Source organism: Camelus bactrianus, chromosome 6, assembly GCF_048773025.1.
Source record: "Camelus bactrianus isolate YW-2024 breed Bactrian camel chromosome 6, ASM4877302v1, whole genome shotgun sequence".
NCBI lineage: Eukaryota > Metazoa > Chordata > Mammalia > Artiodactyla > Camelidae > Camelus > Camelus bactrianus.
Genome location: NC_133544.1, coordinates 32723885 through 32737998, shown reverse-complemented (window position 1 = coordinate 32737998; position 14114 = coordinate 32723885). Strand labels below are relative to the sequence as shown.

At 40.4% G+C, this 14114-nt stretch overlaps 1 protein-coding gene across 6 annotated transcripts in view; it reads right to left on the bottom strand.

The window, feature by feature from the left end:
• ESR2 (estrogen receptor 2) overlaps positions 1–14114 on the bottom strand; it is a 49422-nt gene that overhangs the window by 13624 nt on the left and 21684 nt on the right. For all 6 annotated transcript variants that reach the window (XR_012507498.1, XR_012507497.1, XM_074365425.1 and 3 more), the window contains 4 exons: positions 12945–13061; positions 10094–10393; positions 7246–7384; positions 1465–1598 (listed from right to left, as the gene is read on the bottom strand). Coding sequence is in view for 4 of the 6 variants with exons in the window: in XM_074365425.1 (XP_074221526.1) it covers positions 1465–1598; positions 7246–7384; positions 10094–10393; positions 12945–13061 (690 nt within the window). In the remaining 2 variants the exon portion in view is untranslated. The remainder of the gene's footprint in view (positions 1–1464; positions 1599–7245; positions 7385–10093; positions 10394–12944; positions 13062–14114) is intronic.

The window sequence follows — 14114 nt, the reverse complement described above, 5'->3', positions numbered from 1 at the left end:
TGGACTCCTAGTGATTTTTATTTTCTTTCTTGTATGTTTTTCTTTTGTTTGAATGTTTATATTAACCAGGTATTACTTATATAAACAGAAAAAAACAGCAAAGCTACAACGTACACATATCTTAGATACCTTCCCCATTTCCCACCTCTAACCCATCTATTTCCCTCAAGTCAGGTCCCCTCCACACCAAGTTAGTTAAGGATCTCATTGTCCCTAACGACTCCTGTTGGGCCCCCTGCCTCGTTCTCTCCTCTCTACGGTCAGTCCTCCACATGGAAGCCAGAGTGAACTTTCAAGAACGCCTGTCTGTCCGTGACACTTCCCTGCCTGACCCTCTTGGAGGGCTGCTCAATGCCCCAGGCAACATTTCTCAAGCGGAGTTATGCACTGTCATCGTCAACACTGAATTTTCCAATCTTGTCCACCTTCCTCTGCTCTTCCACTGCGAGACTGCAGCTGCTGGCTCACCCCTGTCCTTCTCCTCCCACCTGCCCGCTAACATCCACCCATCAACGCATTCCACATTCAAACATCAGTCCCTCCTGCAGCCCTTCAGCGTCTCTCCTGTGTTCCCAGACTACTCAGTGCTCTGTACATACTTTGATAGCCCTGAGATCATTCTTTTTGAAAATTTTTTTCAAATTAAAATTTTTATTGAAGTATAGTTGATTTACAATGTTGTGTTAGTTTCTGGTGTACAGAGATCATTCTCTTTAATGAATTTGTTTTCTCTCTCTCCCTAATAAGCTATTGGAGGGCAGGACTATATCCTCAACGTCTCTAGTGAATGAATGAATGAAATGACTAAATGAATGAACCTGTAAAAACAGAACCCGAAATAGTGAATATAAATGTGTGTCAGCCATGTTAAAGGTCTGTATAAACACTGAAAAAGGGCTGAAGGTCCAGTTACAAAATACATGAGTCACTGGGATGTAGTGTACAGCATGGTGACTATAGTTAATAATGCTGTATTGCATACTCGAATGTTGCTAAGAGAGCAGATCTTAAAAGTTCTCATCACAAGAAAAAAAAATGTGTGACTGTGCAGGGTGATAGATGTTAACTAGACTTCCTGTGGTGATCATTTCTCAATATTTACAAAATTTGAATCATGTTGTACACCTATAACTAATATATTACATGTTAGTTTCACACAATAAAATGTCAAGAAAAAAAGATGAAAGGTAAACATTTTAAAGTTCATTTTTTTCTTTTTCCAGCAGAGTGGTTTGAGTCAATTTTTACATTACTACCAGTAATTCACCCAATGAATAATTTATAGTCAAATTACCAAAAGTTAACTACAGTTTAAATCCCTATAAAATGAAACAGAGAAGTCAGAAAGAAAGCCATTTTCCCCTTTTGAAATAAACTAAAAAATTCAGTACTTTCAACACCATGCCAGCTCTGGAAACAGCATTTCTCCCCCACAAAACACGGCCCAGCTGTGTGGTTACTTACTGGAGTTGAGGAGGACCATGGCCTTGACACAGAGATACTCTTTGTGCTGGAGTTTTAACTCACGAAACCTTGAAGTCGTTGCCAGGAGCATGTCAAAGATTTCCAGAATTCCTTCTACACATTTCCCCTCGTCCCTGCAAAAGTCCATTTGGAAATTTAAGGAACATACAGCTTCAGATGCCCACCAAAAGTAATAAGAAGTATTTTCTTTTTAATCTCAAATTTCATCTTGTACATCCTTTAACTATAACAGGGTGGCAATGAGACCACATCTGGAAATATGAAATTACTAGAATTACTTTTATAAAAAGAAGAAAGGGCATTTCCTATAAGGCCCTAAAACAAAATTTGAATGATACTATTTAGACAAAACTGTACATTGAAACTACATTTTTCCTTCTACTTGTTGAGCAAATGTTTTCTTAAAGGGATTTCCGTTGATTATTTTCAATCCAAACCATTTCAGCCAACCAGCTCTTAATATAACATATGTTACTAAAATTAGGTATTCCAAGTTCTCATCAGAAAACCCTGAAGTGTTAATGAGGAAAGAATGAACATTACAGAAGCAAATATCCCAAGAAGAAATAATTCTTTATAGCTAAGGCTTAATTCTTACTTCCTGGTGGTCAATTAGAAACTGGTGGGGCAACTAAGAGACATTTAAATGTAGTTTGGAAAAAAAAAAAAGCGAGTATGACATACAAGGAAATCGCAATTACAGAAGATGGGTTAGAATCCGGAAAGGAACGAAGAAATGGAGACACAGTAATTTTTGACTTGCCAAAGATTATTTTTAAGCAAAAGTTTTAGACAGACTGAATCATCTCAAATTCTTTTCAGCCCTCCTTACAGAAATGAATGTTTAACATACTTCTGAAGTAAATTACTTAAAATGTATCTAGAAAATACCAGCTTCAATTCACTCCAGCCAGACACACATTATTCTGCCTCATTTTTCCCAAAAAGCTTCCATTATCATCAGTCATAGAGCTATTGGAAGTCCTTGACAAGCAAGCAGACAAGCAAGCAGTTAGATGATTTTGCCACAAAACTTTCATTTGCTTGTAAAAGCCCACAGTGCACAGCAAAGGGCAGCCATAGGGGCAATGGATTTCTGCAAGTTTCATTTTCAGCCTCCATAGCAGCCCCTGAAGGGGATCTGAGATCTTCAAAGAACAGGTTGCTCCCTCCTCCTTCCCCCAACTCCAACCCAGCACATTTCCAGTGATGGAGTGGTTGGGGAAAGGGCCTCTGCTGAATTCAGTTCAGTGTAAACTGACATTGGTGGGTACTGCCAATCCTGGTAAATCCTTTCCCATTCGGTGCTATGATAGGACAGCAGCTCACCAGGATCCTGCAGTCCACAGCGCTCACACCCCTGCAAGCTCGCTACACAAAGCTACCAGTGTGCATACTGCCCACTTTGGCAAACAAGCATGGAGACTTCGGCAACCAGTTGAGACTTTCCAAAAGTGTGCTGGTTAAGTGAGAAAAGATTAGTGCTCCCTAGAAGTCACTCATAGGGTAAGGCCACCCTGGAGAATCAGAGCCCCGGGCAAAGGATGCCAAAATCTATCGGAAGCCCTCAGCCCTTCCCATACGCTATCCTCCCTCCTCCCCTGCTCTGGGCTTTCCCAGGCACCTGCTGAGAGTGTCCAGTAAGGATAAGCATGCCCTGCACAAAGCAGAAGCCCAAGAAATACTTATTCACTGAATGTCCCTCAAGCCAATCATCAAATCACTCTGCCTGGGACAATCTGTATTTGGAAATTATGATTGTTGGCCTTGAGGACATCTGATACTGAGAAAAGCTGGTTTACAAATATCTCTGGAGGCAAAAAAGAATCCACCAAGTGCTGCACTGATAGTTTAATAGTTTGGCTCTTTGTTCTTTTGTGAGACTAGGATGTGGGGTCACGGGCGCACACACACACACATACACACCCCTCCCCATGTAGTATGATAAGGGGACTCATTTGAAATCAATCCTATTTTGCAGAAATTGCCACCTGTACCTAAGAATACATTCCTAAATACTGAAGTAGTGTTGTTTCCTCTTTATAATACATACCATTTTTAATGTAAATTCATATTTCAAAAATGGAGGAAGAGTTTACATTCTAAGGTATCTTAAGCCCTGATAAATGCTGCAACTCCAGTAATGAGAACATGTGTACCTCACAGAAAAGTGAATTTCTTAAGCAGCCCTAAAAAACTAAGTCTGATTGCTATCTCCAGCAGGTGTGGTAGCCAACCATTCCATTCAAGGGGCAACAAGATCAGAATATTTTTATTCACTTCACAGGCTGTAGAAACCAAATACATTTCTAGAAGACGAATGAATGAGAAATACAGGGGCAATAAATGACACCCTAATAAATTTCTACTTTAAAATGAGTTATACGGAACAGAGTAAGGAAGGACTCTGAAATAACAAGTCAATGAGACGTATTTCATTTATTCTGTAAGTAATAACGGATTGACACTGAATTATGAGTAAGAAATTAGGACAAGTTTAAAAGATTTGAATTCAAGATAGTGGGTATATGAGTTGGATGTTAAAATACTGAAACAGTATATCAATCAAAGCAACCTGCTCATGGAAATTTAATTTTACACCCAATTTGCCTATAAACCTGTGCTAAATAAAAAAAAAAGTAGCAGTTCCATGTGGGCTATCTTATTATTTGATAACCACTCCTGTATAAAAGAAAAATATTCTGTTAGATACCAGGGACAATACATTGAACAAGTGGGCCTCCCTTTGGGGTTCACTGTTTTTTTGCTGACATACGTACCTGCTGGCAGCACACATGTGGCTAACAGATCAGTCTGTTTACCTGTGTGTGGACAGTAACAGGATTAGGAGAGCTTAACACATGGAAAGGGCTTAACTATTGAACTTGAGTGAAATGATCTGTGTACTAAAGGGAAATAAAATTTTAGAAGTGAAGATTCTGTGGGTGAAAAAAGATTTAGAAGTGAAGAGAATTCAATATGCAATACCTAACATGAATGCAAATTCAGGACATTTACACTTACGAGTCCACAGAATTCCATTAACATCCACTTCCTCCGACTTCTTAATAACATTTAAATTTAGACAGCTTCCTGTTGACGCTAAGGATACACAATGCCTTAGCATGTATGATTTTGTGAGCAAGTAGGTCAGATTCTGTGGTAGATCTTCCCATGAACTTGGGATTCTAGTGATTACTAACAGAACCACCTTGTTAGACATAAGCTAAGATTCCCCTCTCATCCTCAGTAGGTTCTAGTTTTCGCGCTGCAGAAGCCTCAACAAGAATAAAGGGAAATAAATTATAGTCTCGGTCTACACAAATAAATAAATAGGCTAATTTAGTTGTATTCACTGCTCACATGGTCATACCAAGGCACCTGAAAGAACTCTGACAGGACAATTCACCAAAAGACAGTTATTTTCAAGTAGTGTGAAAATTATTTATTCACGCTGCAAAAAATATTCATAATAGAACTCCTTTATGGTGCATGACCTTTGACTTTTTGAATAAGTAACATTTTGAACATTTTTGAATAAGCAAGTCCTCCAGAAATGTACTCATTACATTAGGGTATTATCTATATAAAGATGCACTAAAAATCCCAGACCCAAAATTCTAGACTTCAGAGTTAATGTTCTAAAAACAAGTAGGGATTTCAACAAAAAATAACCACTAGTAAGCACTCCAAAAAAAAAAAAAAAAAATCTCTGTTCAGTGGGAATGTATTTACAATTCCCATGAACTCCTCTTCAGTACTCAATCCAATATATTCAATGCCTATGTTATTAAAAATAATAATACTTTCAGATATTCATAAAGTACTAAGAGCCTATTAAAATAGTATGTAAGAAAAATTACTCCTTTTTTTCTTCTATTCCTTAACCAAGGGGTAGGCCTAAAATTTATCTGGGATTTGTTTCAATTTACAGTAACTTATACACACATAGGAGTTAAAGATCCCATACAAAGAGGAGAGTTAGTTGTACCAAAAACCAGGAATGAAACAGTCACTGGCATCAATTTAGAAATGAAGACAGAAAGTAAAATAACCCAGTCCCAATGTCTGCAAATTTATTGGTTCACCGAAAGATAGAACTTCTTCCTAGCACTAACTCCTAGGGAAGTAGAGTGTGTGTGTGTGTGTGTGTGTGTGTGTGTGTGTTTACTTAAATTCCAAGTGGAACATAAGGAGTGAACGAATGACTGAGAGAGATGGCCTGGCCGGGTGCGTGGCCTTTCAGCCTGCCTTATAACAGGTATGTCCAAGATGACAGCAGAGGGAGTAGGTTTTTGAGTGGGCAGAGAGTGAAAGAGAATTGTTCTATGACAAAAGAATAAAGTAGAAAGTTACTTTGCCTTTTGGCCTCGTCCTCTTCCCTCCATCCAGTCTTCTACCCCACTGAGTGGCAGGTACCATTGTAGGTAAGGGTGTGAACTTCACAGCCAGCCCCTGGGTCCAGCTCCATCACTTACTGAAGCTGCAGACAAGTTACCTTACCTCCGTTTCCCACATCTGAAGGATAAGGATATGGTGCTTACCCTTAAAGGGCTGTTGTAAAGATGGAATGACTAAACACACATCAGTGCTTAAGATGGTGCCAGGCCATACAAGCCAGTAAGTTAGCTATTTTTATTGTTACTGAAGAGTCTGAGCTTCCAGAACCGCCCTCTGTGGTTCACCACCTGGGCTTGCTTCTGCTGGAGTCCATGCTCCAGCTCTTCCCCAAGGCCCTGTTCTCCAACAAAACACCTCAGTTACTTAGTGCTCTTTGCCAACGCTGTCATCCATGACAACAGGCAGAATGGCAGTTAATACCCTGGGCTGTCACTTTTCACCTGCATGAGGTGTGCAGGGGGGTCTTCTGATGCTCTCAAAGGTACTGCCAGGAACTGGGGGCAGACACTTTCTAGTCACAGCACTGGGCATCCTTCTAATCTGTGCAGAGTCAAATGTGACCAAACTTTCAACACTAGCACTTTTTCAATACAAGGAATGTGGAAATCAGTTTCCACGGAGATTTTCAAACTGTTCAAATTTACACCAAGAAAGCATTCTACTTTTCCTGCTAAAAGGCTCGAGTGTCATGGTACATCCCAGCTTTCCCTCCGTGAATAGTTCACCTAGGTTAATTGAAAACTGGTTCCTTTTCTGTGCCATCTTTAAAAGAAAAATAAATACAACCAAGTTACAGCATTGACACTATCATTCCCCAATTTCCGTTAACTTTCATCTGATTTTAATAACCATTCCTTTTGTCACTATTGCCAAAAATGCTCTACAGTACAAGCAGTTAGAGTGAGTTAAAGCACGTTAAAGTAAACTTGGTAGATTTGTAAGACTTTCATCACCTGTCTAGATAGCTAGATGTAAATGGTCCATCCCTACTGATGGAAAGAACGGCAGGACAGCTTAAAATGATAACCCAAAAACTGAATTTTTTTAATGCAGAAAAATTTAAGTTGACCTGTACACTTAGCAGCCACATACCCTGCAGGACACAGGCCCCGCTGTGGTCTGGCCCACGAGTGCTGCCTCACCACAGGCAAGAATGAGTCACAGGAGGCTGAATCGTTGTGCCCCTGCTACCCTTCTTGGATTGTTGACCCTGTGAAGGAGCTCATGACATTATCCTCCTCTTACCTGCCCTTTCAGGAGTGAGGTTTTAATTGCAGAACCCAGGACTTTGTTCCCACTTCACTCAGCACCTCACTCAAACAAGTCGGAGGAGAAACACAAAGTATTTTTTTTTCTCACCTGTCCAGAATGAGGTCTGGAGCAAAGATGAGCTTGCCGGGGTGGTCGATGGAGCGCCACATCAGCCCCACCATTAGCACCTCCAACCAGCAGCTCTCCAAGAGCCGCACTTGGTCATGCAGACTGAGCTCCATGAAGCCTGGGGAAAGCAAGAGGCCGTGAGCACACCCGCCCTCCTCCTCAGCTCCCTGTTTCCATAAAAACAGAAGAGCAAGTTTTTAAAAGCTAAGAGAACACACGTAATGCAGGAGGGGAAATCAATATTTTAAAGATGCAGTTACATGCTGACCTGAGGAAGAAAATCTTGAACTCAAAGTAAGTCACAGTCCCCAGTCTCAAACCCCTTCTAGGGAGAAATGAACTTCATTTAGAATTTCTAAAGGACTGTTACCTGGGCTTATACAGCTCCCCAGACAGATGCTAGCGAAGAACAGAAAGCTGGCACTGATCTTGGTGAGTTAGATCCTAATGACTGTCTGCACTGCTGGGAAAGACGGGGCTTGGCTGCCAGCCAGAGGGGCTGCCTGTCTGGCCCAGTCCATGACGGGCCGGGACGAGTGGGGCGAATGGGGGTGGTGGTGAGTGGGAGGCCTGCAGAGAAAGCAGAGCTGGCCTCTGCAGAAAGTCAAAGCTCTAGCTGAAAGAATTTCTCCAATTGCTTAAAATTTCCCATCTAGTGTTAGAATTGTTCTTCAGAGTAGGCGTGCTGTCTCTAGGCTACTCTGAGCTGAAGAGCTCATGGGACAACTGGAGCAGGTCCCTAAGGGAGGGGAGCGCTTCGGAGGCAAAGTGGACATTACTGGTACTTCCTCCATGAGCCACGATAGGACGAGGAGGCTGTGTCCCCTAAATACAGTCACCAACCAAATGGCCTCAGAGTACAGTGGACTCTGGTCAGAACACCTGCTCCGCCTCATCCCACCTAGTCACCTAACCTCCTTTCACGTCTTCCTTTCCCTCCAGGAAAAATGGGGGCAACCATACTGACGTCTGCCAATTTCCTACAGATAGGATCTCTCATCACCCTCATTTTACAGGTGAGGGAACTACGGCACAGAGAACATACGCGGTTCAAATCTTTGAACAGTTAGAACACATCTGCACAAAGGAGCACTTAATAGAGTAATGAGTGAAAAGATGGATAAATCCTTCCCAAAGCCACATCCTGTACTCAGTGCAGGTCCCTAATACGTGTCCAAGTTCCAGTCTCACCCACAGTTATAGACAATAAGCCTATCCAGGGGAGAGTAAGCTTTTCACACTTGTAGGTATTCAACAAAATCAAGGCTAGGTGATTTTTTTTTAATTTGTTGGTTTGGACAAAGACATATGAATGAAGAAAGGGGAAAAACCCACAACTTCAGACTATACCTAAGTTATCTGACAAATTTCCAAAATACCAGGCTTGAAGAAGGACTAAAGCAGCTTAGGAGTCTGGGTTTGTTATAACACAAGATGCTGCCCAGCTCTCAGCAGTAACTAGTTTCACCATCACTCTCCACGTGGGCTCCGGAAAACCAGTGTTTGGAGTACACGGAGAATAAAAGCTAGAGGAAATTGTGTCAGTGTTGTCTCCTGTGGGAAAGAGTTGAGGAAAGAAAATTCATTCTGGCAAAAGTAAAGATGCTACACTGTCAAAACCAGAACTGGAAACGAGAAGGCTCTTAGATAGCTTAGAAGCCAACAAATGACCCTGTAGAAGCTGAGGCACTTACACCCAGCTGCACACCCTGCTCAGTCTTTAAAATTTGCCTAGTTCAGTTGCTGCCCTCCAGGCCATAGGAATTGTCCCTCGTGGGTTAGAACTCGGAGAGAGCCCTCATTTCTCAGACAAATGTAATGATATAGAAGTAGGCCTTTCAGGGAGATGATGGGTTGCTGTCATTCTATGTTAGAATCCTTGCTTCATTCTTTCACAGAAACACTAATTCAAATAGTAATTAGAGGGCAATTTTGTCCTGATGCAGTACTTTAGGTATATATTACAAACTGGCCTGGGAAAGTGAGTACATGATAGGATAGGAAATGCACGTCCTAAATGACAATTCATGAATAACCAAATCCATTTTCAGTTTTATCAAGTTAAAAAAAATTCCAGGTTTTGATGATGCGTGTTACCTCAGCAGCTGACTTTCTATTTGTCCATATGTACTTGTTTATATACATACAAAATAACAATAATTTACCATTCAAATTTAGCATCTGAGAAACATACCATTTTCAAACTGGTCATATTGTGCCCCACCCCACCCTCACCTGATCACATCCCTCCTCCCAAAGTGAGGAGTCCACACCCAAGAGATGGGTTAATGGGGGACCCGGATCTCTTCCTTTTAGATCATGTTCCAGGTCCCAGGACACTAGAATTTCCTGCCCAAATGGCTCCACGCCCACTTCCAGAGCCTGGGTGGGTCTCTTCCCTGGGTCCATCTTCCCAGACCACATCTAGGCATGAGATGTGGCCTGTAGGCTAGTGTCTGTTAGAGACGTGATGCGTAGGATGGGGTATGTACAAGGTGGTATGGGATGGATCCAGGGTTAGGAAAGCAGGAGAGTCCGGAAGAGAAGGGGTCCATGGTATACCACTCTTTCTGCACTGCCGTATCTGGTACAGAACTCAGAGGAGGCCAAGAATTCTAAATTGGAACTTGGCCTTCCAAGACATGTTGAATATATATCAAGAAAGGACGAAAGAACACATTTCATGTAAAGGTTATAAGTCAAGCTGTCAAACTTTTAAACACCTGAAACATAGCTTGTGGACCTCCATTTTGTATTCCTGCCCAATAAATGCTAGGAGCAGGCCTTTCTACAAATAAATTTAAAGCTAAGACCCAGAAAGCCCTACCTGGAATTTTCTTGGCCCAGCTGATCATGTGCACCAGTTCCTTGTCGGCCAGCTTGGTCAGGGACATCATCATGGAGGCCTCGGTGAAGGGTGTGCTGGGGCGGCTCACCAACACGTGGGGCGGCTCGGCCTCGAGGAGCGAGAGCACCAGCTGCTCGGGGCTCAGGGTGCTCAGCAGTAGCTCCTTCACTCGTGTCACATGTCCACCATTTTTCTTGGCTTTGCTCAGGCAATGCAGCTGCTCTTCAGAATTTCTCTGCCTTCGCACTAGGCGGTACCCACACCTTTCTCTCCGGGAGCCTAAAGCAGAGAGCAGATGGTAACACAGTACTTTCCCATCTCTTCCCCAACCCAGCATTCAAATTCCCCCAATCACCAGGGTGAAAATGAAGCAATGGTATCATTGTAAGACCTGAGTCTATTCACAGAATGTGTCTTAGAACAGGAGCCTGACTTTTATTTCTGGAGTCTGTGGGGCATGTACTAAAGATTATTACATTTGCAACTGTATTGGCAAAATCAGTCATGACTTTTTAGGGACAATAGTCCAAATGATCTTTAGGTCTCCATTTCAAGGTCATGTATTCCATTTCTAAATCTAAATCCATTTCTCTTCTAAAGAGTGCTGATATACCTCAGTTTCCAAACCATGAAATTAGGAATTTTCTTCAGGCAGAAAATGGAGAAAAGTTAGGAAGTGAGTACTGATTATTTCCAAACAGTTATCAAATAATGCACTTTTATAATACACTCAAATTTTTTACATGCATGTATAATTCTTTTTACATTACTTACACAAATAAGCTTATTTCAAATAATAAATTAATTGAAAAAGTTTGGAAAATATAGAAAAGCACAAATTTTGACTTAAAGCCAGTTTTCTTTTAATGCTTTTATACTTTTCCATATTTTATACTCAAAATTAGGATCATAGCATATATGCTATTTTATAACTTGCTTTTTCTCTTTTATTAAAACTGTCATCTTACGATTTAAAAATCTATATAGCATTCTGTTCTATGAGTATCGCACCACTCATTTAAAGTGTCCCCTATTAAAAAAAATAATAAAGTGTCCCCTATTGATGGAAATCTAGGTTGGTTCTAATTTCTTTGCTACTATATACATATTACAATGAAAATGCATCTTTGTACCTGTATCTAATTACTCTCTTATGATAAATTCAAAGAAGTCAAGTTGCTGAAGGCATATACACATTTAAATTTTTGATATGTATTGAAAGAATGCCCTCCAAAAGTATTTTAAAATTTATAGTCTAAGCAACACTTTAAGGGCTACCTATTTTCTCATAACACCATTGGGCATTAAAAATCATTTTTAATCTTTGCCAACCTGACCGGTGACTAAACAATTTCATTTTACTTTGTATTTTGTTAATTACTAGTGAGGTTAACTAATACGTTTGCCCTTCATATTTTTTTACTTGTATATTGCGTATTTGCTTCTTTTGCCCTTTATCTCCCTTATTACCTACAAAGGCTCTTTATATAGCAATAACAGATAACTTTTATTATATGCAATATTTGCCTTATTTGTTAATATATCCTTTAACTCTGCTCATGGTGTCGTTTGTCATAAAATTTAGTACATAGTCGATCTGTCTTTCTGTTTCACATCAAGATTATACAAATATTTCTTCCATATCTTCTTTAAGCACTTTTGTGGTTCAAACCTTTTGGAATTTTATGTATGTTTGTATTATGTCATGTTGCTCTTTCATGTTATGTCTTTCCAAATGGATGAACAACTTTCCCAATACCATCTACTGAATAAGCTTTTCCCATTGATTTTTATAAAATGCCTTGTCATTTAGTAAATAATTATGTTTAAAAGTATCTTCTTCCAGATTTTCTACTCTTTTTCATAGACCTATTTTTCTATTCCTGTGCTGGTACCAAAATGTTTCAGTTACTATGAGTTTATATAGCCAAACACAATGAGGCAATGTCTTTAAGAAAGAAACTTTCACTCTATGTCTTTTGATTGGACATGGAACCAACCTAAATGTCCATCGACAGATGACTAAATAAAGAAGTTGTGGTATATTTATACAATGGAATACTACTCTACCATAAAAAAGAATAAAATAATGCCATTTGCAGCAACATGGATGGACCTGGAGATCGCCATTCTAAGCGAAGTAAGCCAGAAAGAGAAAGAAAAATACCATATGATATCACTCAAATGTGGAATCAAAAAAAAAAAAAAAGGCCACTATGAACTCATCTAAAAAACAGAAACAGACTCACAGACTTAGTAAACAATCTTATGGTTATCAGGAAAAGGAGGGGATAAATTTGGGAGTTTGAGATTTACAAATGTTAACCACTATATATAAAAACAGATTTTTTAAAAAGTTTATTTTGTATAGCACAGGGAACTATGTTCAATATCTTGCAATAACCTTTACTGGAAAAAATATGAAAATAAATATATGTATGTATATGCATGACTGGGACATTGTGCTGTACACCAGAGACAGATACATTGTAATTGACTGAACTTCAACTGAAAAAAAAAAAAGAAACTTTCAATTTAGAATTATATTCCTAGCAAACCTACCATTCAAGAGTGAGGATAAATTAGATATTTTCAATTTAAAAAATCTGCCTCCTGTAACTTGTCCCTGTTCACCCCAGCTCTGTCCTCTGCAGCTACAGAGACTAAGTCAATGTTGCTCCAATAAGACAGCAAACAAACACCTGAAGATAGCTACCAAGTCCTAAATCTCCTCTCACCCAGGCTTCATGTCCCCAGGTCCTCAAACTGTCCTGTTTGACACGGCTCTCAGCATGTCCCACACACAACGAGAGGGGAAGGGAACGCTCACCGCACTTCACCATTCCGACTTCATAGCACTTCCGAAGTCGGCAGGCCTGGCAGCTTTTACGCCGGTTCTTATCTATTGTACACTGGTTTGTAGCTGGACAAATATAATCATTATGTCCTACAGCAGAGCAGAAAGAAAAGGAAGTTTATCGTTACAATATCTTAGTTACATCTCTTCCTGGCCAATAATACAGCTACCACTACCCAGCTGAGAGATAGGAGACATCTTCTCAACCACAGTACAGGTACCAAGGCCATGTTCAGCCCCATCAGTGCCTTCTTAGTGAGGAAAGGAAAGATGGGAATATTTTAGTAGCCTTCTTTTTGACTAATAAGGTGATTCTGTGCGTGTTCTTAGAATTCTCAAGAGATACGTTTAGACATATTTGCCTTTACACGTGGAAAGTGAGACAGTCACCTGAAATTGATTTGCTCCAAGTCACAGGACTCCTCAAGAGGAGCACTTGTGTCAAGTCACCAAATTCACCTGCTTGTGTTCTTTTACATATATCCCTCTTTGGGATTTAAAGTGACACTTCAATAGCTAAATAAGAGACCTAAACTGGTCAATAAGAGAAAATAGAAGTTAGCAAACCAAACAGGGACAGAAAGAACTGCCACTTGACAATGGTTGTGGCGGATTCAATTATTGTTCTCAATTCTTCACTCCCTCCCTCAGCCAGTGGCCTTGCCGTGTACTAGAGCACGCAGAGTATACTTCCCCACCAATTCATGTTGGGCGTGGCCATGGGACTTGCAGTAGGCACTGGTATGTTAGTAGACGTGATACTCCCAACAGCCTGGCTTGGCCTCTTGAGCATCCTTGAGGAGAAAATGCCTAGGGCAGCCCCTGGTCCAAGGAGAACGTGGAGATGTATGGTGCAGACGAGAGCTCAACCCAAAGCCCAGAGCCAAGCTTTATGAAGTAGAGCCACCCTAAACAACTCAAGACCCACAGTTTTAAAAGTAATGCTCACTGCAGTAATCTACAATCTAAACAGAGTTGTATAGTAATCTCTGACTAAGACAATGGTACTTTTTAATTTTTTAAGTAAAGAAGAGATAAAATTTCCATTTCAAAAAACATTCTTTCAGATACTGTATGGAAAATAGATTCAAGGCAGCAAAACAGGTGGAGGCCAGGAGATCAAGCAAGAACCCACTGTAGTCA